Source organism: Pan troglodytes, chromosome Y (assembly GCF_028858775.2).
Source record: "Pan troglodytes isolate AG18354 chromosome Y, NHGRI_mPanTro3-v2.0_pri, whole genome shotgun sequence".
NCBI classification, from domain to species: domain Eukaryota; kingdom Metazoa; phylum Chordata; class Mammalia; order Primates; family Hominidae; genus Pan; species Pan troglodytes.
Window position 1 is genome coordinate 24,613,701 of NC_072422.2, and position 26,015 is coordinate 24,639,715.

General features: G+C 42.5%; 1 protein-coding gene across 5 annotated transcripts; it reads right to left on the bottom strand.

Annotated features, from left to right (window-relative positions):
• Positions 1–402: 402 nt before the first annotated feature.
• Positions 403–26,015, bottom strand: RPS4Y2 (ribosomal protein S4 Y-linked 2). 5 transcript variants are annotated; one of them, XM_009439907.4, is made up of 7 exons: positions 25,796–26,015; positions 25,107–25,184; positions 21,925–22,105; positions 20,146–20,243; positions 12,525–12,696; positions 1,828–1,985; positions 403–912 (listed from the first exon to the last, which is right to left on the bottom strand). In XM_009439907.4, the coding sequence occupies exons 1-7, from the start codon at positions 25,796–25,798 to the stop codon at positions 907–909; spliced, it is 696 nt and encodes a 231-aa protein (XP_009438182.1). In that variant the 5' UTR covers positions 25,799–26,015; the 3' UTR covers positions 403–906. The 5 variants fall into 5 exon arrangements, with proteins under 5 accessions (XP_009438182.1, XP_063661071.1, XP_063661072.1 ...); XM_063805001.1 differs by having other exon boundaries at positions 403–565; positions 25,567–25,825; XM_063805002.1 differs by having other exon boundaries at positions 25,567–25,825.

The following is a 26,015-nucleotide window of genomic DNA, read 5'->3' on the forward strand; positions in this document are numbered from 1 at the left end:
GACCAAAAAAACTGTGAGGTAAATTCTATAAGGTGAAAAAAGAGGGGAGGAGGGAAGTGGGGGTAGAAAGAAAAAACATAATCATGGTAAGGCACAAAAAATTATTTAAAAACTCCCTAATTAACACAAACATTTTTCTTCTATGATTTCAACTAATGTTCATTTTCTCAGGCAGCCAAAAATATCACATTTTTTGCACTTCATTTATTGTTGTTATTCCCATCATTCTGCCCACAGAGAAGATGTGGGTAACATGTATGAGGGAAGGAAAGAAAAGGTTTATTTCCTTGAGGGTCAGAGGAAGAACGGGTGGTACCTAGAGATCTTAAGATGGTGCCAAAACCATGCCCAAAATTCAAACCCTATCATTATCCACAAGGGAAAAAGAAAAAAACATACACATTAGGAAACAAGAATTCATTGTTTATTTGTGCAAAGAAAAAAAAGAAGCCACTACTGTAATTTAGCCACTGCTCTGTTTGGCAGCCAGCCTCTTGTCTCTCTCTTCAGCAATAGTAAGTCGGATGCCCTTTCCCCTGGGCAGGGAAATCCAAGGTTTATTACCCTGTAATTGAGAAGCAGATAAAATAAGTACATAAAGAAAGGGATGAAAAGGGAGGAGACGAAAGAAAGCTGGAGGGAAAGACGGGAAAAAAACAACACTCCACCAAAACACACATGTCTTGTACCTTCCTTTACATTAAGGGGCAGCTAACAGAACGCAACCAAACAAAATTCCCAACAAAATAAAAATTTCCTTATACATGTTTCCTGAGAGGTTGTCTGTCTCTCACTGTTCCTCCCACTCCCCACTGCTGAGCTGCTGAATACAGGTCTTCCTGCTTCTATTTTGTGTGAAGCAATCAGTCAAGAAGCTTTTCATGAACATCTTTTTCCATAAGGCACTCAGTGCTGAGAAAAAAAAAAAAAAGCCATTAACCTCAGCTTCTCATTATTTTGAAGTGGAGAACTGTCAGCTCCCTGTCATAAGCTTTACAGAGCTTTCACAGGTATCTACTCACTCCTTCAGTTCCTTCAGAAACACCAGATGATATGATACACCTGTTTTCAAAGGTACAGAATGAGGTGTCATAATTCAGCACTGAGAAGAGAAATGGCCCAACTATAGAGCTGCCAAGTGACACAGCCAAAGAGGCAACAGCAGGCTTCCCCTCTGTACCATATCATCTCTCCGTACCAAATAGCTGCCAGGGTACAAGTGTTAAGATACCACTCCCAAGGCTGAATTGCTTGATGAAAAGCTTGCCCGTCCTTAAGTAACAGGGTAACAGACTCTCATGTGAGGATACTGTGTGACTCCAGAGGTGCTCCTTCACTGAAAAGGTCTCAAAAGGTCTCAGAGCAAGGTCATTCTGAATGAGTAAAGGAAACTAACAAGCGGTATGTGGCTTGTAAATGCTCTTATTCTCAGATTAGCAACTCACTCATAGTCCCTTACATCAATCTTCATCATCAAATACATGTTCATTGATGAGGCATATAATGTAGTCTCAGAGGAGATGGCAGACAGTGACCTTAATCCAGCACATACCAGTGGTATAGCCCTGCAGAAGTTGCAAGGCTGAGTTTAACTTAATTTGTTGTGTGACAGTGCTGGCACCTCACACAGACCTCCATGAGAGGCAGGCGCAAGGCTCTAGATCTAATATTCTTTCTGGTCAGAGGCTAAATACAGAGCTTGCTGCACTCTGTGCACCCTAACACAGGAAAAACACAAGAACAGACAAACACCAACAGTGGATGCAGGTCTTTACGTTTTTTAGGGTGAGTCTTCTTAGAAAGTAGTAAAGAGAGTGCAAGTCTTACATTGCCAATGACAAAAATGTTGGAAATCCTTGTGGCAAAGCTGTTGCCGTTGGCATCCTTCACATGTACCACATCGCAAGAACCAGGATGTCTTTCCCTGTTTGTGACCACACCAACACGACCGAGGTTAGCTCCACCAATCACCATACATACATTGCCTAGAGAGAAAGGAAAATAAACAGGAGAGGAGTCATTTTAAAACCAGATACAGGCCTGCTGTCCTTTAAAACCAATTTAACACAGACAGGCTCACCGGGACCAAAAAATGGAGCATCATTACAAAATTGTAATGTCAAGAACTCTTGTCACTATGAACATGCTTTCTGTGAAGTAGACTGCAGTCAGCGTTTTAAGGCAAGCCCCTAAGGATTTTTCCAATGACAAGCTTTCCCTGCACTGTTTGTCCAACAATAATTCTTCAAAGGTTGAATAAATAATCATTTTTGGGGGGGACAAAGATGGCATGGAAGAGTACTGGGTGGGAAGAAAGAAGAATGATTGACTGAGAGGGAGGCAGAACTAGAGAAATTCAGGCTAATCAGAAAGACACTAGACAATAATGAAAGGCCTTTAACTGGACTGCTAGCTAATCCAATCTCTAGAGGGGGAAACTTCCAATGTTCTGAGGGCTGTCACAGGGCTCCTGGAAGAATACGTTCATTTCAGATATCTGGACTTATTTTTGTGGGACATAACCACCTAATATAAGCATCCTATATAGGGCACAGGCCACCATGTCAAGGAAGTTTTATCACAGAATAAGCATGTTTTAAGAGAAAGTTTCCTCAAACCACTGCTAATAAAGACTCAGCCATAAGTCCACTTTTTTATGTGAAGACACATTTAAAAAAAAGGAAAAAAAACCAAGGACATGTCCTCTTTTTTAAAATGAAGACACACCAAAGCCAGAGAATGCAGCCCTGTCTTAATGCCAACAAAACAAAACACAAACTAGTAACCTAGCCTAAAAGACTCCGGGATAAATTTGAAATTATAACCTATAAATCAAGGGGAAAAACATAAATCAAGAGCATAAACACTTATTGAGCTCTCAAAAACTAACGGGAAAAAGAAGAAACCAACTCAACCTGAGGGTCTTAAAGATAAGCCTCTGGGATAAAAGAAAATTAAAATTATGTTCAGAGTAAAAATTCTTCGATTTGACAATGAACAAAGAGATTTCCAATGAACAAAGAGATTTCTGCAGTTTGACCATCCCTACCACAGACATTTGTTGATCCAAAATGCAGATTTTTAAAAGAAATCCAGGGCCAGCGGGAAATATGTGTTTGGCATGGTGAGAAGCCACAGGAATTAAAAGGACCAACGGTTTTACCTCAGCATTAACAAATGTACTGAGAGTCAGAGAAGTGATTTGAAAGTAATTTTGTGTAAGTGCTGGTATTGCATTTATTCCAGATGGTATGGATACCCAATAATGTTCAGGTAAGTCACAAGAAAGTACCCACAGACCCCTATCTGAAATATAAGAAAAATCACATAAACAGCCAAAGATTTTGTTTCTTAGGTCAGTGTACTTGGCCAGTTCTTTGGGGTCCTTGTGGCAACCCCTGAGAAGACAGCAAACGAGCAGCACCAAACACCCTCAGTTACAAAAAACTTTTGTACACTATGCTTTAGTGCAGTTTAGGAAGATCTGGATAAAAACGCCTGCTCAGTAACAAAATGCATGTTTGTTCTAGGTGATAAGCAGAAGATGACACCCAAAAAAGAGGTGAGATGAAATGCCAGTGAAAGCTTGGTGTTTTGTTCCTCATAGAAAAGACCCAATTGCAGAGACTCCTGTAAAAGAAAATCAGTACTTGGGAAAGAGCAGCAGAAATGCCTCACGCTGCTTATGTCAATAATAAGGTCCACAAAGGTTTTTTAGTTCATTTTCCAGAGTCCTTAGGTGGGAACACTATGGACTTAGTATGCATAGGGAAAAAATAGAACTAAGTTAATCACGGTAAGATTCAAACTGTTAATAGTTCCTTCCCTTCACTTGTTTGTCACTGCTTCTAAAAGTGAAGAAAGGGTATAAATTGATGAGAACACTCATTCTTTCAAGGTGTGTTAAGTTCCAATAAAAAGCCCCTGACATTTACAAAAGTTCCCACTAGGGCACACTAGTAAATGTAGGTTGAAAGCTAAGACCCTTCACAAGAATAACTGTAATTCTTGAATATGTCAGATATATTCTTTATGTCTATCAGACAACCCTCAGAAAAACAGACTGAGTGGAAACTAATGTTGACTTTTGTTGTGAGACTCTGCTTTCTTTCTGATGGCCTCACAAGGACAGTGGAATAGAAATCAAAGCCCCAGGTTCAGTCTCTGAGTGAAGGCTGTAACAGGAGACCCTTCCCACCATTAGATGGACCCCAAAGGCAGGACCCTCACAAACACATGAGCCCAAAAACAACCCTGTCTTCCTACTAACAAAATACAGGATTTAGCCAGGCGCACATGCTCATGTTTGTAATCCCAACACTCTGGGGAGTTGAGGCGGGCGGTTCACCTGAGGAGAGGAGTTCAAGACAAGCTTGGCCAACATGGTGAAACCCCATCTCTACCACAAATACAAAAATTAGCCCAGTGTGGTGGTGGGCACCTCAGCCTCTCGGAAGGCTGAGGCAGGAGAATCGCTTGAACCCGAGAGGCAGAGGTTGTAGTGTGCCAAGGCTGGGTCACTGCACTCCAAACAGAGCGAGACTCTGTCTCAAAAAAAAAAAAAAAAAAAAATTGACCTCATATTGTTCTTACTAACAATACTTTACATATAGTGTCTAGCACGGAAGGAACTAAGATACCATGATAAAGAACCACCATCATCAACACAGCATCAAACCAAATGCAGAACTTGGAACTGCCTTGAAAGAGTCTACAAGGACAAAAGCAAAACAAAACAGAACAAAACTAACGTAAATCACAAGAAGCCCACCTTTGTAGAGTGACCTAGTGGATTTGAAAATCAAATAATGAAAATTTAGTGAACAAAATTAAGAATGGAAAGGAATGGGTTTAAAGAAACATGCCTACAATTGGTTGAAGAAAGAATCAGAAAAACAGAAGGTGCTGGGAAGATATGTTCATGATGCACCATGGAAAGACAAAGGATGAAAAACAGAGAAGACCGGGTGACTGGGTCTACTGTGAGAAGCTCTAATACAAGTTAAATGCAAGTCCCAAAAACCAAGGTGAGAGGAAGGTTAGGGACAAAGCAGTATGTGAAAACATAATTTTCTAGAATGATGCCAACCCAGATGCATGAAACCTGTCAAAAATCTCAAGAAAGGTAAGGAGAGAAACAGATAGCATATTCCCACCCACATTCTGCTACTGCCCCAGAGGAGGATAAAGAAGGTGGTTAATCCTGAGCTTGGGTGATTTCAATATGCACACTGTAATCACGAGCACAACCACTTAAAATTAACAGAACCAGATGTGGCTTTATTTCAAAACCACCAAGGAAACAAATAAAAACTAAAATGTCAAAAAAATAAATAACACAGCAGACATCTGCAAAATGGCACAAGAGGAGGCCCCAGGCTCTCCCTCCGACTGGACACACAGATTTCACAACAACATATACAACCAAACTGCATTGGTGAACACTCCACCAATCAGATAAGAGGCTGCAGCACCCCAGGCCAGTGCAAAGCCAAGAAAAGCAGCACTAGACCAATAGAAACATTTGTGGCATTTCACCTGCACAACATGTTCCACTTCTCCAGCACCGCGTAACACATTTGGGAAAAAAAAAAAAAAAAATCCAAAATCCTGGCATCTCCCACAGGAAGGAAAGAGAAATGTGAACCATTCATGCGACATTCTGGCTTTTCAAGGGGTCAAAAGCTGCCTGACAAACTGCTTTCTCTTACCTGAGTCAATACTGACAAGGAAGGTAGTTTGGACACCCAGGCTGAGGGACTCAGAGAAAGAAGACAAGACATGCAGGTGGGGTGCGGTGGCTCGGGCCTGTAATCCTAGCACTTTGGGAGGCTGTGGTGGACTGATCACTTGAGGCCAGAGGTTAAAGACCAGCCTGGTCAATATGGTGAAACTCTGTCTCTAACTAAAAATACAAAAAATTAGGTAGGCATGGTGGTGCGTGCCTGGAATACCACCTACTTCGGAGTCTGAGGCAGGAGAATGATTGAACCCAGGAAGCGGAGGTTGCAGTTGAGATTATGCCACTACACTCCAGGCTAGGTGACACAGCAAGACTGTGCCTCAAAAACAACAAACAAACAAAAAAAACAAAGATCTGCAGGTGCTGGGGGGACGGGACAGTTGTTACAGCACCAGAGAGGCCGTACTACACAGACAGGCATCAGGGAATGAAAGAGATTAGGGGCTTCACAGAAGCACAACCAGGAAAGTGCACACCCAAGTCCCGAGTTGAGAGATCCCCAGAACCTCTGGCCTGGCTGACTGGTGAAAGTCATCATCCCTGTATGAAGATACCTGGTAGAGATTGGGAGAGGTGGCCGTTTTTCTCTAGAAAAATAAGCCTAAACAAATGATGATCTATGAGTTACCTGAAAAAGAATTCAAACTAACCATCTTAAAGATGCACATCAAACTAAGGGAACACAGATAAACAAAATCAGAAAAACAACGCATAAACATGAGAGTTATCAACAAAGTAAAGGAACCCCACAACAAATAATCAAACTGGAGCCGAATACCTTTAAACTGAATTGAAAAATTCACAGGTTCAGGAAGAATTTGCAAACTTGAAGACAGGCCATTGAAATTAACAAGTCAGAGGAGCAAAAAGAAAAAAAATAACAAAGAAAGGTGAGCCTAAGGAAGGGAGTATGAGACAACATCAAGAGGAACAATACACAAATTAAAAGACAATACACAAATTACAAGAGTCCTAGAAGGAGAAGAGACAAAAACAGAGAATATGACAAGGGAATTTGGGAGAAAGAGGGGGAGGGGCAGAAGGCCTTCTAGAAAAATAATAATGGCCCGGGCGCGGTGGCTCACATCTGTAATCCCAGCACTTTGGGAGGCCAAGGCAGGTGGATTACGAGGTCAGGAGATCGAGACCATCCTGGCTAACATGGTGAAACCCCATCTCTACTAAAAATACAAAAAATTCGCAGAGCGCAGTGGTGGGCACCTGTAGTCCCAGCTACTAGGGAGGCTGAGGCAGGAGAATGGCGTGAACCCAGAAGGAGCCACTGCACTCCAGCCTGGGCGATAGAACAAGACTCCATCTCAAAAAAAAAAAAAAAAAAAAAAAAAACAAGGCCCAAACTCCCCAGTTGGGAGAAAGAAGATGGACATACAAATTCAAGAAGCTGAACTCCAACTAGAATAAGCCCAAAGAGACACACATCAAGAGACAATATAATCAAACTGTCACATCACAGAGAAAGAATCTGGGAAAGAATCATGTACAAGGAAGCTCCTGCTAGATAAGCACTTTTCTGATAATCTCTGATAACTCTGCCATCCAGAAGATAGAGGGATGACATACTTCAAGTGTCAATGAAAAGAGTCTAACTCTGTAAAATATTTGAAGAGATTTATTCTGAGCCAAATACGAGCGACCATGGTCCATGACACAGCTCTTAGGAGGTCCTGAGAACACGTGCCCAAAGTGGTCAGGACACAGCTTGGTTTTATACATTTTAGAAGGGCATGAGACATCAAATACATTTAAGAAACACATTGGTTTGGTCCAGAAAGGGCGGACAACTCAAAGTGGGGTGGGGTGGTCCAGGCTATTGGTGAATTTCAGCATTTTCTGGTTGGCAACTGGTTTCCCTAAGTTGAGTTTGCCTAAAGACCTGGGATTGACAGACAGGGAATGTTTTAGTTAAGATAAAAGATGGTGGAGATCAAAGTTGAGGAAGTCTTATAATGGCTGCCCTCAGAGACAAGAGATGACAAATGTTTCCGATTCAAATTTTAGTTAATCTCTTTAAGATTGAAAAGATTTAGAAAAAAAAGATCTAGCTACGTGAAGAGAGACTCTTTACAGATACAGATTTCCCCCTCACAAGGAACAGCTTTGCAGGGCCATTTCAAAATATGGCAAAGAAACATGCTTTGAGGTAAAATATTTTAATTTTCTTCATTGTCTCGAAATGTTATGCCAGTGTCAGGTTGGAAAGTAAGTCATGATATGTAGGGTTAAAATAAAACCCATCTGATGATAAGTCATGCCCATTTGTAGGGCATGATTCCCAAGACCCCTTAGATAGGAATTTAGGCAAGATTAAAATCAGAGTTCAGTCCTCACAAGAATACCATTTCCAGCAAAGCTGTCCTTCAAAATTGAAGAAAATAAGACCTTCCCAGATAAACAAAAGGCACTAGGCTTGCCCTATAAGAAATGCTGAAGAGAATCCTTCAAGTGTCCAAGAAAAAGACATTAGACACAAAACCATATGAAAATATAAAGATCTCTGGTAAAGGTAAATATACAGAAAAATAGAAAATCATAATGGTTTACAAATCACTTTTAAGTCTGGTATAAAATTTAAAACATGAAAGCATAAGAACCACCATAAACCAATGTAAATGGGTACACAATAGAAAAAGATTAACATGTGGCATCAATAACAAAGTTGGTCTGAGGAGGTATGGAGATGGAATTAACAGCTGAAAACAGATTGTTTTCAATTTAAGATAATTTATGTAATTCCCTTGGTAACCAGGAAGAAAATAACCAAGGAAGGACAGATACAATAAAATGAGAAAGGATTCAAAGTATTCTTTAAAACACAAAAGGCAGGTAATAAGGGAGAAAAAAAAGGGACAAAATATCTACAGAACATAACAGAAAATAGTTAGCAACAGAGCTACACTAATGCCTTCCTTAACAGTAATTATTGACTATAAATAAATTAACTCCCCACCCCAATCTAAGGACAAAGACTAGCTAAATGAATAAAACCAACCAACCAACCAAGGTACAATTATATGCTACTAACAAAAGACCAGTTTTAGATTTAATGACACACATAGGCTAAAAGTGTAGGACTAAAGCTGATGTTCCAGGCAAATGGTAACCAAAAGAGGGCAGGGGCTGACCAAACTTGGTCAGACAAAATAGACTGTAAGTCAAAAACTGTCACATAAGACAAGGCAGCTCAAAAATGCTTATGTTACAAAAGAAGACCTCAAATCAAAACCTAACTAGATCACAGGAAACTAGAAAAAGAATAGAAAAACCCAAGGTTAGCAGAAGGAAGGAAATTAAATAAAGATTGGAGCAGACATAAGAGAAAAAAAAAAAAAAAAAAAAAAACAGAAAAAAAGCTAAGAGTTGATTTAAAAAAAAAAAAAGATTAACAAAAGGGACAAAACCTACGCTGGGTGTGGTAACTCCCGCCTGTAATCCCAGCACTTTGGGAGACAGAAGCAGGCTGATCACCTGAGCCCAGGAGTTCAAGACCAATGTAAACAACATGGCAAAACCCCATTTCTATGACAACAATACAAAAATTAGCCAGGTGTGGCGGGGCATGTGCCTGTGGTCCTAGCTACTCAGGACACTGAGGCAGGAGAATTATCTAAGCCTAGGGAAGTTGAGGCTGCAGTAAGTAGTGATCGAACAACTGCACTCCAGCCTGGATGACAGAGTGAGAAGGCAGGCAGGCAGGCAGGCACAAAGTTAGGTAACTCACACATTCTGATTTGACACACAATACAAAATGAAAATGACAGCAATCCAACAGTCTTTTATTAGCATAAAAGACAAACAACAAAAGGAAGAAAATAGAGCCCAGAAATAAACCTAAGGGTATATGGCCAAATGATCTTCAACAAGGGTGCCCAGAACTCTCAATGGAGAAAGGACAGTTGCTTCAACAAATGGTGTTGGTGAAACTAGGTCCCCATGTAAAAGAACAACATGGGGAAGACTTTACCTTACACCATACAAAAAATCAATTCTAAATGGATTCAACGTAAGGCCTCAAACTATAAACCTCCACAGCCAAAAACAGAGGACCACAAGCTTCATGATATTAGGGACATGATTTCTTGGATATGACACCAAAAGCAAAAATACACAAATTCAAAATTGCCTGCCAATCAAACGAAACAATCAGTAAGGGTGAAAAGGCAACCAAACGAATGGGAGAAAATATCCGCAAATCTTACATCTGATAATATCTAAAGAACTCCTATAATGCAATAATACCAAGAAACAACCTGACTAAATATTGGGCAAAGGGCTCGAATGAGACCTTTCTCTAAAGACATACAAGCACACAAAAAGATGCTCAGTATCTCTACTTATCACAGAAACCCAAATTTAAAAGAACAACAACAAAAACTAAAGAGATATGACCTCATGCCTATCAGGGTTGTCAAGAAAGAAAAAAGAAAAAAATATAAAAAGCAAACAACAGCAAAGTGTGGGCAGGAATGTGGAGAAACTGAAACTCTTCTGCACTGTTGGGGAGAATGTAAAACAGTGGGGCTGCTATGAAAAGCAGCACAAAAATTACTCAAAAATTGTAAAATTATCACATATGATCCAGCAATCCCACTTCTGAGTATATACATAAAAACATCCAACAGGATCTGGGAGAGTTATCTGCACAGCTGTGTCCGCAGCAACATTACTCACAATAGTCAAGAGGTGGTGGCAACCGAAATGCCCATCCAGAAGAACAGATAAACAAAATGTGGTGTACACACAATTTAGTATTATTCTGCCTCAGAAAGAGGAAGGAAATACTGTCACATGCCAGAACATGGATGATGAACCTTGAGGACACTGCAAAGTAAACTAGTCAAACAAAGACAATCACTATGATTTCCACTTATTAAGACAAACCCAAAGGAGTCAAATTCACAGAAGCAAAGAGTGGGATGGTGGTTGTTGGGGGCTATGGGGAGGAGGAAGTGGCAGAGTTGTTTAATGGGCAGAGTTTCAGTTTTACAAGATGTAGGCATTCTGGAGATCTGCCACACAACAATGTAAATATAGTTAACACTAATGAACCATACAGTTAAAAATAATTAAGATGGTAATTCATGATGTATCTTTTTTTAAAAACATAATTAAAAATTACTTAGGCATTTTAAACCAAACAAACCAAGAACTACAAAGAAACCTTTGCCCTTATTCAGTTGGTTTCTTCTTACCAGGAATATTGGCTCTGTGAAATTATTTTATGTAAACTCCCAGGATTAAACTTAATAAGCAAGTAATAAACAAATAAGCAAACCAAGCATTTCATGTAAAACAAAGATCTATATATTTCAAATAGAGTTAGGTGGGGGAGAAAAATCTGTTGAATTTTAACAGGGAAATTCATTTAATAAACAAATGGCAAATATTCCATTTAATTGGAGATAGGAAGTCCATGTCCATTTTAAAAATTATTCTCAAAGGTATGCAAAAGTTGACAGACAAGCATAATACGCTCCTACCTATCCACTCTCCAGTTTCAAAACATTTTAAAACTCATGGCCAGCACTGATTCATCTTTACCCATGTAGTCCTGCATTGGATCACTTAGAAACAAATGGCCAGTATCAAATCATTTGAACTTGAAGTATTTTGGCAAGCCTCTCAAAAAGCTAAGTCACTCTGCAGATGACTGCTAGATGTCTTAAGCTTCTTCCAATATATACATGCTTTCTTTTCTCCCTTTATCCAAGTTTGTATTGATTCTTTGACAAGAATACTTCCTGAATGGTACTGTGCACTGCCACTACTGGGAGATGCATGATGTCTAGTTATCTCTTTTGTGGTCACAGTGAAATCAACAGGTTTACACATCATAAGCATGAAACATTCAGTTTAATATCCCCTCTTTCAATGTTTTCCCCTAATGGGAAGGCCTCTCAACTTTCACAGCCAAACTTCTTGCCTAACATTTCCAGCTCAACAGTAAATACCAAGAGTTCAGGCAGCACAGGCACAAGGTCATAGAGGTCAGACAACAATCAGACAGCTTCAGCGTGTGGAGTACTGAATTCAAGAGAGCCAGCTTGGGGTCTTTAAACAACAAGGCAACTGACGACTTTGGCTGGGTCTTAAATCAGGGTCCAAGTGGGGATTGTGGGGGTGCACTTAAGCAACAGAACGAAGTGCAAAGTCATCAAAGATAGGCAGAAAAAGGAGTTGTCATTGTTTGTTGTGCCTATCCTATTTTTTCAGTGTTTCTGCATTCCTAGAAATTTCTGTTAAACACACTGGGCAAAATATTTCACTTCATTAGCATATCAGATGCTAGCAAGCACTTGGGTGTAAAGCTGTCAGGAGTCAGAGCCTGGGGTATAGGGAGGAGAAACAAATCTGCAGACACATCTTTTCCTCATCACTAGTTTGAGGTTATCTGGACAACTTCAGCCCTTCAACTCAAGGAATACACATAAAATTTACACATTTAAAACAAAGTTCCCCTCTCATGACAAACCAAATGGACACCGAGTTTACACAGCTATGGTTTACATTCTTGAAAAAGGCCAGGCTGTTGGATATAGCCCAAAGGGACGTCACACCACTATTCAGCATCAAGAACCCACTGCAAATCCAAGAGACCATGAGGCAACATACTCTCTCTTAGGGAGAGCCAAATGTGTTCTCTCCAGTCAAGATGGTAATACAGATAAAACAGAATAAAATAGAAAGAAAAGATAGAAAAAGAAAAGGCAAGGGAGGTGGCCAACAAGACAAGGGAAAAAAACAACAACAAAAAAAAACTTACCTGTGTCAAATTTGATAAAGCTGGTTATCTTCCCAGTCCCTAAATCAATCTGCACAGTATCGTTCACCTTGATGAGAGGATCTGGGTAGCGAATGGTTCGAGCATCATGAGTCACCAGGTGTGGAATTCCCTTTGTCCCCACAGTAATCTTCCTCACTTTGCACAACTTGTACTATACACATAAGGAAAACCAATTTAGCATGTAAACACAAACTGAGCCCAAAGCAGTCACCCAGTCATTATTAATCCCACCAATTTTCAACATTTCCTTAGTCAGAGGGAGTGCTCTTGGAAAAACTTTATTAACCAGTCACAGAGCTGATGGTCTGCCATACTGATTTAGTAATTAAGACATCTGGGAAACCTCGCCAAGGGGGAATCTGTTTCAGAACCCTCTGGTGGCTCCTGAAGGAGTACTCAGCTGAACTAACTTCCAGTCCTTTATCACAGGCTAAAAGCTTGTTGCCTGTACATCTGAGTGGTAACACAGACTCAACCGACTGGTCTATCACTTTCTCCTCAGGGATGTTTTTCCCGAGAGAACTCTCGTCTTGCAACTCTGGAAAGGCGGCTACATGGTGCCCTAGCAACAAACTTAACTCTACCACTGCTAAAAACATGACGCTGTGATGACCAGGTTAGGTAAAAACAGCTTTTCCAGCCAGCTAGATACCTTCCATACACAATGCTGCTCTTCCTCACCTGATTTTTAAGGGTCACATCCCATTATCTACTTGCCTTAGCTCCTTGAGCTCTGCTACTGTTCAAATGACATCTAACAGCAGAAGCTGTTCAAAATGTCTCATACTAAGTACGTGTATCATCCCAACAGTTAGCCAAGCCCCATTATGTTCCAGAAACAATTTTCAGGGGCTTCAAATGGTATACTTCGTAATCTCAAATGAACATAACCCATTTGTGGTTGTTACTGCCCATCCTATGTACCATGGGCTCCCCACAGAGTGTCACTGCTCAGAAGTAACAAAATGGGTTTTCTTTTAGCTTTGCTGGGAGAAAAAGCTTCTCAGGGCAAGTTTTGGGTAAATGTGAAAATGACAAGGACAAACGTAGAGTGCCAGGTAACAGAAAACCCCCCAAGAAAAGATGAGAGAAACCCTCCAATAAGGGCACAATAAATGAACTCCAGGAGCCAATACTTTTTTTTTTTTTTTTAATCAGCTCCTGCATTTCCTCTACAGATATTGCACTCTCTCCCTCATCTTTGGGCTCTCAGGACTGACTAGAGTTGCCAGCTTGTCTCTGTCATTGCTTTGACCTGCCTAGGAGGTGTGGAAAGAGACATGGTAAGTAAAGTAGCCAGATCTTGGGCTCCACTCCTATAAAAAGTCTCCAAGTTCAAATACTGTCCCCTTAAGCTTCAGAGGACAAGATGGGAGTAATAATTGCACACTCCTAGATGTAATACATTTATAAGATGAAGGAACATAAAGGACCTAGCAAAGCAGTTAACGCCAGCTAATATTATTTCTGCTGCTACTACTGATCCAACACTATTCAAGGCGCTATGGAGATGTGAGGCCATTTAATATAACCCAGCAGTCCAAGACAGTGACGACACTCCACATGTGGAACTTAGGCCATATTAACTCTATTAGTTAAGGTAAATCTGGAATTCACCAGCCAGGCATATCCAAGCCCACTTATCCATGTTAAGGCCTGGCTCCTAGGCAGTCAATCTAATGAGTGCACTCTCTTCTCTCTACCTCAAAAGTTCACAGTTGACATAACCCCCCAGGCACTCTCTTCAGTGAGTGTTCAGTTTGTTTACCAACACCAGCTCACATTTACCACCACTACAAATACAAACCCAAGATCATTTTCAGCTTTCTTGGCCAGGGAGTTAAGCACAGAAATGAAGACTGCCTAGCTCCCTGATCCCTAATTTGAATTTGAGATTCACTGAGCAGCCAAGCAGAATCACCTCAGACAATAAATGGCATACTAAGGGCACAGAGGGTTACTAACCTGCCAGCTTCGGGTGAATACATGTGGATGGGGTACAATATGATTATCAAAGCTCATTGTTCTCTTTGCCTTCTACTCCTAAGTGGAAAACTACCAAGCTACAGTCCACAAGCACCAGAGCATTGGCCAAGAATCCAGGCTTGTTCAAGCCTCGAGTAAATAAGGTCCTAGAGCTGCTGAGAACTAAGCAGGCAGAGAAAACATGTTTTCCTCTTATACTTCCTAAGGCCTTGGGACCAAATCATAAGAAAGAGAACGCTACTCCAGAGCCTATACTCTGCCACCAGTGAGGCCAGACTTGAAAAGAGCCTGTCTGTTGACTTCACTCTTCCATCCCCATTTAGGAGAAGGGAAACTTGCAATTTGCCTTTAAAAGTTACTATCCCATCTTCAGCACCCCTTCCTCCTTTCTCCTGCCTTTGAAATCCTTATCTTTCACAGTGCAATTCCAGGGACCACTTACTAAAGCAGTATTACAAAACCTAGGGCTACTAGTGGACATTCTCAATCTCTCCAGCTCTACTCCCTGCTAGATTTAAGAAATCCTGTCCTTGATAACATGAGAAAAGAACTCTGAAATGCCATGCTCTAGCTCTCAAATGGCTCTACACACAGTTATCGAGATCCCTATTACCAATATCACTATTATAATCACTGCTCCCTATTCAGAATAAAATCTGCCCCTCCAACTTCATGAGGCAAGTCTTTGCATCATGGCCTGCTGAATGCATTCATGTCACCCAACTGTCCTGCACATTTTTTGTATGTGACATCCTGAACCTACTCGGGGATTCTAAAATGTTTCCAGCGAAAGCTAATTCTGTCCCTTTCCACCCTGGCTCATTAGCTCCAAATATCCCAGGTAACCCAGGTCCAAGCAAGTTCTATAGCTGTGAACACACAGAAGGCCTATTCACACTTCAAAGCCTACCTGCTGCCCTCCACTTTTCACATACATCCTGTGTAGTGTACTCTGAGAACAGGGCTAAAGGAGTCACAGTAGTTAACAGGTACTGCTGACGGTCAGGAGACAGACAGCAAAAACAAAACAAGTAAAAATACTCTTCTCCTGTATCTTCCACAGATCCTCTCACTAACCAAACTATTTCTGCATGACAGCAATAGCATCATCATGGCATCAAACTTGACACCTTGGGCCCAAAGGTCCTTTGTCTTTAAACGCAGGCATGAAACACCCTCTGAAAAAGGCATTGCCTCTCCCTTTAAAGGTGCTGCCAGTTCCAAGTGGCCTCCCTCCATCCTCTGAGGTTCACTCTGGAACCATTAACCCAAGCTTCATGATGCATGTCAGTCCTTGAAGCATCCACAGGTAACTTGACTGAAACACAGATGACACTCAGTAACTATCCACAACTGAGTAAAATGCCTGTAAGCATGCTAGTACATTAACAGGTAACAATTCTGTCTAACCTTTATACAGAGCTGACTGACCGAGTTTGCAGTACTTTTAAGACCAGGACTAAGACAGGCTAAAAACTTCTAAACACTTTTATTAAGAGAAGTGCTCCTGCAAAAGACAACACCATGGCAGGCTTTCCTCATATTCACCTCAAACAACTTTATTACCTGAGCACCAAACCTTCATGTGGCCAAAACAGCTCAGGATTCAGATCTGGGGTCCTCTTGCTTAGTAGAGGCCCATCCTGCCAGGAAACTAGAGCTTCACTAAGGGTATGGCTGGACATTTCATGAGGGGAACTTCCAGCTGAGTAAACCTTGTACCACAGGGGTAGCCTCAACCATCTGCAGAAAACCAATCACTTTTCCCTTGCCCCACAACTGAAAAGACTGCCTTCAGATTTTAAAGATGTGACTCTCCCATCATCTTCTGACCCCACCCCACAATGAACGAAACATCTTTTGCAGCAATTTGAATGGAGCTGGAAGCCATTATTCTAAGTGAAGTAACACAGGAGTGGAAAAAATCAAAACTCTTAGGTTCTCGATTGTAAGTGGGAGCTACGCTATGAGTATGCAAAAGCATACAAATGATATAATGGGCTTCAGAGACTTGGGAGGGGGCCAGGAATAAAAATAACTGTACATTAGGTTACATACAGTCACACACTACTAGGGTGACAGGCGCACTAATATCTCAAAATTCACCACTGTGTAATTCATCCATGTAACCCAAAAACTACTTGAATCTAAAAAGCTACTCAATTTTTTAAATTTAATTTATTGTTTTTAAAAGAAATTTGGAGAAAAAGACTATTTGTAGCTGTCGTACAGCACCCTACCAAAAGAAAACCTCAACTCTGCTGCCTGTCTGCTCAGCAATCTTGACGAGCAATGATTTGTAATCACATCACCACCTATTACAACATGCCTACCCCATCAACACCCTTTCCATACAACCTGGACTGCAAGGTAAGGCCCCTGGTCATTCTCCAAAATGAATGTCAAATGTGAGGCTCCACTGAAAGCATTCTACCCTGTCCCTCTCGAACTGCAGATTAAAGAACTGTTTGCTTCAAGTTTCCACTGCCCTTTGAATAACACCCACACAAACCAGTCTGAAATCCTTCCCTACCTGGCCTCCCTTAGAAACAAACAAATGCAATTGCCCAGGTTCCATCTTTTCTGAAACTTCAACTGCCTATCCTGTCCGCCAGTCTTTTTCCTTGCCCACCAAAAAAGCACTAGTCTCCACATTCATGGTCTTGACCACCACCTCCTTTTGCACCAGACTCCAAATGTCTAAAAAAAAAAAAAAAAAGGGCAAACATCGCCTCTTATCTTAAAAGAAACTCCCTCTTAACAAAGTTACCTCTGTTTACTGCCGTCTGTCTTTTACTTTGGGTATAACTGCCACCTTTATGAGGTTCAGTCTTCTCAATGTTCAAGAATGATAATCCACAAACACATCTCTGGTTGGTTACTCTCTGACTTCCTCTTTTTGATTTCTTTAACCAGTGTTTTCTACTTTTCAGGAAACAGAACCTGCACCACCTAGATCCTGTTCATAAACCCTCTGCAGTATGAAATCTCTCTCTCCCCATGCACATCCATCATTGAATACAAGCTGCCCAAAGTCAATAAGGATTCTGTGCCAACTATTCAGCCTCTATTGGAACTCATCTGAGCAGTGTTTCAGTCCTCTATTTCAGTCAGCATCTACTTCCTTCTATCATCTACTTGCAAGTTCCAACGCAAGCTGAACCCAAAGCATTAATGTACTGTCCTTCCACAACTCTCTCAAGCATCCATGTATTTCATCAAGATCTGCAGCTACCATCTCCTTACCCTACCACCAAATACTCAGTCACCCTGTCCCACATCTTCTTCCCCTCTACCACAGCAGGGGATGCATACACTAAACCCTTTGTCTCCTTTGCCATCTCCCAGGTGATACTTGTGTCCTCTACCCCAACTTGCAATGGGAACAGGCACTGCCTCAGTTCCCGTTACTCATGTGCAGGCTCATCATAGGCTCACCCAAAATCTTTCCTTTTCTCCCATCCACTGTAGCGGCAATCACAAAACAACAACAACAAAACAAAAACCTCATCTCCCATCCTTAAATCTAATGACTCCCATTTCTGTGGTCTTCAACTAATACCAAGTTGTTAAAGGGAAAAATTATGTCTGAAATCCATCAGGCTGTTTTCTCAAGACACATAAAATATCCCTTTTCTGGTTTTAATTTCAAGGGTGGAGGGCCGTTTGGATGTTCTGTCTCTCCACTAACCTGTGCTACCTGGTGGACTAGTAATCTGCATAAAAAGGCTCCGTGGTGTGTCCCTGATTCACTGAAATCCAAGGAGCCCGCCATTCTCCACTCTGAAGTCACTGTGCCCTTCAACCTGTGGCTCTAGACATGCTGGGTGGGGTGTGACAGGGAATGCTCCCTTTCTAGCTGTCGAAAGAAACAACCAGCCAACAAATAAGCTCAACCAAAACTTCCCCAAATCTCTTATCTCTTGCACAAAGATAAGGTCCTTACTCTAACCCAAACCCAGAATAGCCATTTGGCACCTGTGGCTACAATGTGATACTCACCTGGACACAAGCTTTTCACATGGTGACTGGCCAATGTAGTAGAACTAGTACTAGGTATTAACAACTCTCCAGTATCTCCTTCTCCTACTCCATCTCTCCCCATTTAAAAATTCACAGCAACAGCTGGGTGTAGTGGTTTATGCCTGTAATCCCAGCACTTTGGAAGGCCCAGGCAGGTGGATTACGAGGTCAGGAGTTCGAAACCAGCCTGGCCAATATGGTGAAACCCCATGTCTACTAAAAATATAAAAATTAGCCGGGAGGGGTGGCACATGCCTGTAGTCCCAGCTACTTGGGATGCCGAGGCAGATTAGTATGAACCCAGGAGGCAGAGGTTGCAGCGAGCCGAGACGGCACCACTGCACTCTAGTCTGGGCGACAGAGCGAGACTCAGTCAAAAAAAAAAAAAAAATTCACAGGGACTACCAATCTGCATTGTCTCTTGAGATCCAAATTCCTTACAAAAGCAGAAACCAGTCATCAGATTTGAGATTTCCCTGTGCTTTCTAGCTTTTAGACACAACAGGATCCAACACCCTGGGCAACTGAACACTCTTCAGGACACTAGACCTAGTTCCTACAACCTAAAACAAAGCACCTCATTGTGGGAACAATCCACAAAAACAGAAGGGACACTGCATCAAGGGACACTACCAAAGAAGTTAAAAATAACCAAACAACTGATCAATTAAGAAACTACCCAGATATGAAAGTATTTGTGAATTCCTATAGGGACTCCAATGTGTTTCCCCCAAAGAAATAACTGAGAAAAAGGCAAGCTGGTTAAACAAAGTGGAAACAATGTCTGATAAAACATTGAAATTCATCTATAGAATGTGTCTCATATTTAGGTGGCATTTGGTCACTGTACAGGTGATTGGGTTATGTGAGAAATAAGGAAGAAGTCATCCCATGACCTTAAATCCAGGGAAAAGAGGAATGGATGACTGAGGGGTGATCCTGGTTTCCAAAGAGGTGTTCCCTACACAGAAAAAAGGCAGGTGCTGTCCACACGGAAAGGAATTTCCTTGAAAAGTTTCCCCGATGGTACTGACTTTGGCCATTAAATTTGGAGAAGGGGGAGTTTAAGGGTTGAGGCAGACTTCAGGAAGTCAACAATCTTCTATGTCTAGCAAGTGCGAGGCACCACTGCTGCTAACAGTCACAGAAACCTGGCAAGAAAGCATATTATCACCATTTACAGAGAAAATGAAGGCTCAAAAAAGTTCTACATACTGTTGCCTATGGTTACATAATTAATCAATGACAGGGTCTGGATTCTTACCCAGGCCTTCCTGGTTCCAATACCAGACTTTTCCTATACAGAAACATCTTGTCCCTCAGAGAACTGCTTACTCTGTACACTGTTTCTAAACAGCCTCGTCTGGAAAATCCACTGCCTTGTATCAGTGTTGGTAGACCTACGTGCCTGAACTGAACAACCGGACAAACAGGCAGAGATAGGCACTATTCCCAGAATATGGCTTAAATGCCCGGACAAACAGGCAGAGATAGGCACTATTCCCAGAATATGGCTTAAATGCCGTCTGAGAACCTTAGCAACAGACCTATCTGTCTGGAAATTATAAAGCTCACTTAAAAGCTCACTTACCTTTGCCTCTTCCACTGTGATACGATGAACAGCAAAACGGCCCTTGGTATCATAGACCAGGCGGAAATGCTCACCTGTTTTCTCAATGCTGATGACATCTGATCACAAACAAGTATAAGGAACATTATTAATGCAGTTTCTTTGGCCTGCACAGCTGGAGCTCTCTGTGCCAGGCTGAATGTGAGAACATTTTAGCAGCGTAGGGGTCCCCAGCGCTTGATGGGGGTGCTTGAATGAAACCAACCAACCCCGGTCCTGTCCCAGTAAATATCATCCAACAAAAGGAAATGTCTATATATATGGCTACTCTACCACTTTCTATGTTATTGTGCAACGGCTGCTTGAGACTGTGTTCTGGGTTAATGCACTCAGGATGCTGAGGAGAAAACACACATAAGCATACCCACACACACCAGAAAACCAAATGAACAAGCAGTCCTCACATTTAAGCAGACAAGGCTCAAGGCTCTGCAGGTTGCCTGGTCAATGGCTTGGCACCCCCCGCCACGACTCTGACTTCCCTTATCAGGAGTCCTGCCTTGCTTGGGACTTGGGGTTTTAAGAAAGAAAGCAAAATACAAAATGCAAAAAAAAAAAAAAAAAAGAAGAAATTAGGAAGGAAAGTAGGAAAAGAAAGGTCTGTCTTTTCTAATACAGTGGCTGGATCCTGCAAAGTCTGGTCTGGAACGCCTCTCATAAACCAAACATATCCCAGCCTTCTGGACAATACCAGGCTAAAAAGGTGTTAAAAAGTATTGACCAGCTGGGTGCAGTGGCTCAAGCCTATAATCCCAGCACTTAGGGAGGCTGAGGTGGGCAGATCACGAGGTCAAGGGATTGAGACCATCCTGGCCAGCATGGTGAAACCCTGTCTCTACCAAAAGTACAAAAATTAGCTGGCCATGGTGCCGCGTGCCTGTAGTCCTAGCTACTCAGTAGGCTGAGACAGTAGAATCGCTTGAACCCATGAGGTGGAGACTGCGGTGAGCCACTGCACTCCAGCCTGGCTGGAGAGACTCCATCTCGAAGAAAAAAAAAAAAAAAAGTATTGAGCCTGTCGCCATGGAAAGAAAGAGAGAACAAACCACTAGGTCAGAATTCCTCAGTGCCTTTCCCTACCATCCTTCTCAGGACACTTTTTCCCTAGACGAGTGTGACCCTTCTCTCCCTTCTCCACTCTCCTCTCCCACCAAGGTGCAAATGCATCCTTGGATATCCAGCATGGTTAGGTCATCAACAGAGAAAGTGAGAAGACAGGGCCAAAACCCTGTTCACTGACAAAGATTCTCTCTCCTTGACCAGTCATTAGCCAGACTCCTCTAAGCCCTCTTCTTGGCTGAGCTTCAGCCTTGGCTATGAAGATCTGAACCACTAACATGGCTTCTAAAAACTCAAGATGAGCCCAGTCCCCTTCAAAGTGCCTGCCTGACAAACTCAAGACTAACCAAAAGAATTTACTGTTTTTTCCAGCCAACACCTGAGGACAGCTCCTCTGTCTCCCAGTCTCTGTTGGGAGGGTAGGAACCAAACTTCGATAACCACCAGCTAGCAGCCACTGCTGATCTCATCCCATTACATTACCAACCCCTTTCCAGCTTTTCACTTGTGCCTTGCCACGCTCTCCCTATCCCTCATTCTCCTTCTGAAATGACCAGCAGTAACTCATGTAGAAATCAAAGTTCAGTGTTGGGTTTTGCTTATCGTTGGCAACATGTAAGCCTCACACCTTGTTTTTCTCTCAACCTGTTCCTTCTTCAAAACAAAGAACTCTTTCCTTACCCATGAATCCAGCAGGGTATGTAATGTCCACTCGAACCTTGCCATCAATTTTGATGAAGCGTTGCATACATATCTTCTTTACCTCATCTCCAGTCAATGCATACTTGAGTCTATTCCTGAGGAAGACTATCAGGGGAAGACATTCCCTCAGCTTGTGAGGACCTGTCGATGGACGAGGTGCCTGTAGAAGACAATGGCAGGCAAACTAATCTCTCAAGATCCGCCCCTTACATAACCAGATTGAGCAGATGACTCGCCTTAGTTCAGCATTAGCTGAACTTAACTTGTTGGGGAAGAGGAATATAAGAGGGCAATTATTTCATCAATTTAGAGAGGTCTGTCTTGTTAGGAAGGTCACAATCCCAACTATGGAAGTCTCATTTTGTGCCCCTTTGTTTCACAAATCCAGTCTCACAACCATCTCCCCATTTTGCCCTGCCCCAAGCACCACCAGCACTGGTACTGCCTCTTCAAACCTCCCTTGAATACAATACTACATCCCATGTATCTCAGGTGTAGCTTACGCTTTACCCACAACCTACGAAGACATATTCTACTACTTTCTCACCATTCTAGGCCTCAAAGTCCCACACAAGCCCTGCCGATATTGCTGGACCACCTCTTAACACAGACTGTGTGCTCTTCCCTTTCTTGGCTGCTTGCCACCAGCTTAAGTGTCATCAAATTCCCACTCCAATAAATCCTGTAACCTATACTTTTGCAGTTTTAGTGTTATACCATCCTTTGGCTATTTGCTACCAGTACCTGTAAAGGTCTCAAGCTCTGGGGCTGTATTGCCTTTAACTCCACTCCTCAATTATCTCTTAAGCTGAGGCCACACAGGAATCCTTTCTAATGAAGGCTGTTCTTAAAGCTCCTTCTACAGATGCCTCTTTAGCTTTATCCCTCTTAAAATGGACTCAGTCATTAACCACACACTTCCATCGATGCCATGGGGAAAAGAGTGGAGCCCAGAAGACTGAGGACTAAGTTCCCAGCAAGTCTTCTTAAAAAGAGTGCCTTGACCAGGTGCAGCGGCTCACCCCCGTAATCCCAGCACTTTAAAAGGCCGAGGTGAGCAGATCACCTGAGGTCAGGAGTTTGAGCCAGCCTGACCAATGTGGAAAAACCCCATCTTTACTAAAAATACAAAATTAGCTGGGCTTGGTGGTACATGCCTGTGATCTCAGCTACTTGGGAAGCCGAGGCAGCAGAATCGCTTGAATCCAGGAGGCGGATGTTGCAGTGAGCCATGATTGTGCCATTGCATTCCAGCCTGGGAAACAAGACTGAAACTCCTTCTCAAAAAAAAAAAAAAAAAAAAAAAAAAGTGCCTTGCTCATCCACTTAACAATAGAGGGAACAGTGGCCCATCCTGGGAGGTCAGACACTAGGGGGCAGTAGCAGAGATAAGACTTGGAAGCAGAAACTGACAGGGAAAGTTTGCAAATCGAGCTCCCCAGACAACACAGTCCTTGTTCTCTCTGAAAATGCCAAGACAAGGAAGACAAATTTCTGCTACTCAGTGTTCAGAGTTCTAAGTCCCAAGAAAAGGCTACGTAATCTATCAAGTTAGTTACCAAGTGCCTATTATGTGGATGTGGACCCTCAGGGCTGCATTATTTTCTCTTAGATGCCCTATGTTTATTCCTGCCCAACAAAACTTTTGGCATCTTAATCACCTCGCTTCTGTCTGCTTCTTCACACTGGCTCCCTTTCTGTCTCAGAAGACCCAAGACTTTCTTATGGCTTCAACCACTCTCTCCCATTGTTACCACACCACCAATGTGGAAACTGCCTAGTCCGCCTCTTGTCAGATGCTTGCCTCCTTTGCCTCTGGGCATACTGTCCTCATCCTGCCAGGTCTTCAAGGTTGAGTTCAAGAGACTCCTGCATTTCTCACGCAATTTCTTGCCTGTGTTGCATGGACCCCAGTAGCCTTTACTGTTAAAACCGTATCTTGGGCTCAATGTAAACAGCAGCTACTCCACCCTCTGAAACAAAGGGTAACTTCAAATTAAATACATTTTATTATTAATGGGGACTCAGTGCACTGTCACTGAACCCTTTCTTATCTGGAATTTAGCACATTCATTAATCCCCTCAGCTCTGGGTTCAGGAAGTGCCCTCTAAAGTGGAGAGCTCAAACAGCAAAAGAGACCACCAGGACTTGACATCCTGGTGTTTTGTTGTTGCTGTTGGCATTTTTAATCCTTGAGAGCACAAGCCTCAAGAAATGGGTTCATGATATAACACAATTTGAATAAATCACAACACAGCAGCCTAACAGCTCTTTTGAAAATATGAGGGGCGCCATGGCTAACGCTTATAATCCCAGCACTGTGGGACTGGCCACCAGCGGGTGGATCAGAAGGTCAGGAAATTGAGAATATCTTGGCCAACAGGGTGAAACTTGGTATCTACTAAAAATACAAAATTCAGATCGGCGTGGTGACTAAAAGATTCCAGCTACTGGGGAGGCTGAGGCATGAGAATCGCTTGAACCCGGAGGCAGAGGTTGCAGTGAGCTAAGATCATGCCACAGCACTCCAGCCTGGTGACAAGCCAAGACTCAGTCTCAAAAAAAAAAAAAAAAAAAAAACCCCAAACATGTCCAATAGTTCACTCACTTATGTCTTTCTATTCTTCTGTAAGAGGCTTCTTCATTTCACACTCTTTAAAACTGCAGTGCTCAAAACCCCATTCATCCTTCCCACGGCCCTATTTTTTTCTCCCCCCAGCCTTCAGCACCTGGGAACATACTGTAACTTCCCTCTCCTCCCAGCAGGATGTAAGCTTCAACAAGAAAGAGGGATAGATTTTGTTGTCCAACCATTTTGTACCCGGACACATCCTTAAGGGTGGGCCCACATAACAACACCTGGCACGTATTAGGTTCTCAATAGTTACTAAAAGATGGCAAGCCCAGGTTCTCAGCGACATTATGGACCACAATAGTGCTCAAAGTTGAGGTCAGAGAGCTGTTCGACCCGCTGTTTCCAAACAGGATGTCCTAACTTTTTTCTCAGGGACCTTTTCATTACAGTGCAAGGACAAGTTCCGTGTGCGGCAAGTCTTCACCAACGAAAATCTCACATAAGCAAACAGTGTTCCCACGAAATAGCAAGCCACAGGTACACAGCATGCACTTTTGAGTAAAAAGCAAAGACAGTTATACTCACAAATACACCAGTTAGTTTATCCAGCATCCAATGCTTCGGCGCTGCAACACGCTTCAAGTGCTTCTTGGGGCCCCGGGCCTGAAAAGGACACCAGACTTTTTCAGAGAAACTCGTCTCAGTTAACAGTAAAATGTCTTTATCTTCAGCTGTAACAACTGCTAACGGGTAATACCGGATCGGAGGAGAAAGGACAGTCCAGGCTATTTCACGCCCAGTTTTGAGCAAATATTACTTCCTGCCAGACCCCAGAACAAACCCCGCAAAACTCCCAGACCTTTGACAACCTCACGAGTCTCTCTGGCGTCTGTAAAGACAGCGTCCACAGTGCTCTCCAAACGAATCTGAGACTGCTTCAACGTATGGATATAAGCTAACCCGCGTAAAAAGCCAGTGTTGGGCTGCGGAGTCAAGGGTGGACTTGTAAGGTTAGCCGAGGAAGCTTATTCCTAACAAGACTCACGTGCCAACAGCACCACCGGCGCCCAGGCCGAGCACAAGGGCCAGCCCGGAACCCCCAGCCGCACTCTTCTCAGACCTCCGCTCTCCAAATCGGGTTTCCTGAAGCAGCACCAGCAGCATTCCCACCCGCCAAGCAGCGGTACCCGAAAAGTAAAAGCTTGCCAAGATGGAAGGCCCTTCTTCAAAGGATGGAGGCAGATAAGTCCGGAGCTAGGACGCAGACGTCTTACCATGGCGAAATCCCGCGACGGAAGAGAACCTCTCCTTTTCCGGTGCAACCGTATTCTGCGGTCATAAACAGCGGGAAGTCAAATGAGTGAGAATTTCAGTTCCGGATTCCGCCTCGGGTAACCAACCTATTATTTTTCCGTTGTGGAGGTCACAGCTCGGAACTGAGTTTCTTAGCATTTTCAGTTTCTGATACTGATTCATAGGTGTCAGTTATGCCAC